The following is a 4,145-nucleotide window of genomic DNA, read 5'->3' on the forward strand; positions in this document are numbered from 1 at the left end:
CAGACAGATGTTTATGATATACAGCCATGGATATATTTATGATATATAGACAACCAGACAGATGTTTATAATATATAGACACTACAGACAGATATTTATTATATATATATATATATATATATATTAGGGATATGCCGGTATCAAATTTTCATGTTGTGATTAATTGCTCATGCGTTTATCACGGTATACGGTATTATCACGGTATTGAAATTTAGATTAAAAAAAAGTGCTGTCATAATACAGTATAACAGGTTTAATAACTTTTTTCTTATAACAAAAATAACTAAACATTTAAATGCAATAAAGCAATACAGAAAAATGTATAAAGTTAAAAGTGTCACGATAACAATATCGTGCATATTCATTACCGTGATACATCGCTTTACCGAATACCGGCACAAGTCTAATATATATATAGACATACAAACAGATATTTATGGTATACAAACAAACAGACAGATGTTTATAATATATAGACACAGACAGACAAATGTTTGATGTGTAGACAGACAGATGTTTATGATATAAAGACAGACGGATAGATATTTATGGTATACAGACAGATATTTACAAAAGATATTTACATTTACATTTAGTCATTTAGCAGACGCTTTTATCCAAAGCGACTTACAAATGAGGACAATAGAAACAATCAAAACTAACAAAAGAGCAACAATATATAAGTGCAAATGACAAGTCTCGGTTAGCCTAACACAGTACACGTAGCAAGGTGTATATATATATATATATATTATACACACACACACATAAACACACACACAAAGAAAAACAAGTAGATAGAGTAGAAAAAATAGAAAGCTAGTGTTTGTTTGTTTGTTTTTTATAAAAAAAAGAAGATAAATATAAAGTATAATTAAAATAGAATAGAAAGTGCTAGAGTTAGAGGGTCAAATAAAGGTGGAACAGATGTGTTTTTAGTCATTTATTGAAGATGGCTAAGGACTCAGCTGTATATTTGTCAGACTATTTACAGTATTTGTCTATATAGTCTAGATAGATAGACAAAGACAGACAGATGTTTATGATATATAGACATATATGTTGACAGACAAACAGACAGATGTTTGTTATATAGATAGATTTTTATGACATAGACAGATTTTTATGATATATAGACAAACAGACAGATGTTCATAATATATAGACACAGACAGACAGATATTTATGATATAGACAGCTATTTATGGTATACAGACAGATATGTACAAAGGATATTTGAGTCTATGTAGTCTATAGATAGATAAAGACAGGCAGATGTTTATGATATATAGGCAGACCGATATTTATGGTATACAGACAGATATTTACAATTGATATTTGTCTATAGATAGACAAAGACAGAGAGATGTTTATTATATATATATATATATATATATATATATATATATATATAGACAGATTTTTATATAGACACGGACAGACAGATATTTATGATATATAGACACGGACAGACAGATATTTATGATATATAGACACGGACAGACAGATATTTATGATATATAGACACGGACAGACAGATATTTATGATATATAGACACGGACAGACAGATATTTATGATATATAGACACGGACAGACAGATATTTATGATATATAGACACGGACAGACAGATATTTATGATATATAGACACGGACAGACAGATATTTATGATATATAGACACAGACAGACAGATATTTATGATATATAGACATAGAGACCGACAGATGTTTACAAAGTATATCTATATAGCCTAGTCTATAGACAGACAGATATTTATGATAGATATTTATAATACACACACAGACAGATGAACTATATATGCGCAGTGATCAGAATATATAGACTGCTATGTATGAAAGCGACTGAACTCGTGGTTGTCTCAGGTCCGAGTGCACAGGACGGAGACTCTGATGACGAGTGGCCGGCGCTGGGCGATGATGCTGCGGAGGAGACGGGTGGAGAGGTGGACGTGGATCCTGAGGACGAGAAGGCCATCGAGATGTTCATGAACAAGAACCCGCCGCTCAGGTGAGCAGACACGCACACGGAGCGTTTACGAGCGCCGCGCTGTGTGAGCTAAACGCTTGTGTCGCCGCAGACGCACGCTAGCCGACATCATCATGGAGAAGATCACGGAGAAGCAGACGGAGGTGGGCACCGTGATGTCCGAGGCGTCGGGACGCGCCGCTCCTCAGCTGGACCCGCGGGTGCTGGAGGTGTACAGAGGCGTCAGCAAGGTACGAGCGCTAATATGAGCGCTTTAGCGTGCGAGTCGTCCTCCGCTGTTGCTAACACTCTCCCTCCGCAGGTCCTGTCGAAATACCGCAGCGGGAAACTTCCCAAAGCCTTCAAGATCATCCCGGCTCTCTCCAACTGGGAGCAGGTGCTGTACCTCACTGAGCCGGAGACGTGGACGGCCGCCGCCATGTACCAGGCCACCAGGTCAGAGGTCACGTGCACAGACCGCTGCGCATGTGTGGCTGCCGCTTTGTGTTTTCGCTCACTTGCGTTGTTGGTGTTCGTGCAGGATCTTCTCGTCTAATCTGAAGGAGCGAATGGCTCAGCGCTTCTACAATCTGGTGCTGCTGCCCAGAATCCGAGACGACATCGCCGAGTTCAAGCGGCTGAACTTTCACCTGTACAGCGCGCTGAAGAAAGCACTCTTCAAACCCGGAGCCTGGTTCAAAGGTGAGCGGCGGCTGATATTTATCAACAGCTCAGTTAAATGCATGTTTTGCAATCAACGAGTCTATTTAAAGAGACAGTTCACCCAAAAATGAAAGTTACCCCATGATTTACTCGCCCTCATGCCATCCTAGGTGTGTATGACTTTCTTCTTTCAGACGAATCCAATCGGAGTTATATTTAAAAATGTCCTGGCTCTTCCAAGCTTTATAATGGCAGTGAATGGGTGTTGAGATTTTGAAGCAAAAATAAAGGGCATCCATCCATCATAAAAAGTGCTCCACACGGCTAATAAATTAATAAAGGCCTCCTGAAGCGAATCAATGCATTTGTGTAAAAAAAAAAAAAAAATCCATATTTAAAACTTTATAAACTGGCTTTTATGCAGAATTGCGTCTTTAGTTAAATTGTAATCAGCATATTCCCAGTAAACTAAAGGAGAGTAGTTCCTGTAACTGAACACTAGAGGACGCTGGTGAGTTTCACCAGAACAGATCAGATCTCTTGGTTTATTCTGGTTAAATTATGCTGGTGTGACTGATAAACAAATCATTACTGTAGTATCTAACAAATGCCAGAGACGAAATGGGGCGAAACTCAACTTCATAAATGACTGTAATCGTGTTGTTATTTTAACTGAGGTTTTTCCTCCACTTCAGCAGCACTTACAAACACCAAACAGTTATTTATTCCTCTCTATATTCTGAAGGTTTGTTCGTATTTCATTCACACTGATTTATACAGCATTTCACTCCTAAAAACACTGTGAGAATCAGTTTGTTTTCCGTCTGTTGACAGTATTTTCTGACTTATGATAAAACGAGAAATCCAAAATCCCCTCTGGAAAAACCTTTAACTCTAATGTGACGACAAAATCAAACCAGAACTATGAACCTGTGTTTATCCAGTGTCCAGGGACGCGGGAAGTAGGGGTGCTGAGGGGGCTGCAGCACCCCTTGTTTTCACATGGTTGCAAATGCAACGCCAAGTTTGTTCATTTAAATTTATTCAGTTTTAGCATTTAATAATTTATTTGTAAGTGGGCTATAATAAACCCATGTTTATCTTTATAAACATGATTAATTTTACTTGTGATGTTTTCTATATGGGATGATTAGCTTAATCCTCATGAACACGTGACGCTGGCGCGTGGTATCAGACATGAACTATACAGAATGCGAACAAGATTAACTTTAATACAAGCAGATAATGGTGCAAAAGCAAATTTCAGATTAAAAAAAAATATAAAAAATCCCCCCAGTACGGACACACACAGCACCCCCAACCGAAAACATCTTCCCGCGCCTCTGCCAGTGTCTATATAAATTAGTGCATATTTAATGTGTCTGTGTGTGTCTGTGTGTGTGTGTCTCTGTGTGTGTCTCTGTGTGTGTCTCTGTGTGTGTCTCTCTGTGTGTGTGTGTGTGTGTGTCTGTCTGTCTGTCTGTCTGTCTGTCT

The 4,145-nt window shown here is 38.1% G+C and overlaps 1 protein-coding gene across 1 annotated transcript in view; it reads left to right on the forward strand.

Moving 5' to 3' along the window:
• The window catches only part of bysl (bystin-like), a 6,193-nt gene that overhangs the window by 802 nt on the left and 1,246 nt on the right, over positions 1-4,145 (forward strand). The window contains 5 exon segments of the mRNA XM_016488899.1: positions 1,886-2,030; positions 2,101-2,239; positions 2,311-2,444; positions 2,530-2,700; positions 3,116-3,162. Coding sequence (XP_016344385.1) covers positions 1,886-2,030; positions 2,101-2,239; positions 2,311-2,444; positions 2,530-2,700; positions 3,116-3,162 — 636 coding nt within the window.

This window comes from Sinocyclocheilus anshuiensis, unplaced genomic scaffold (assembly GCF_001515605.1).
Source record: "Sinocyclocheilus anshuiensis isolate Anshui unplaced genomic scaffold, SAMN03320099.WGS_v1.1 scaffold1849, whole genome shotgun sequence".
Taxonomy (NCBI): domain Eukaryota; kingdom Metazoa; phylum Chordata; class Actinopteri; order Cypriniformes; family Cyprinidae; genus Sinocyclocheilus; species Sinocyclocheilus anshuiensis.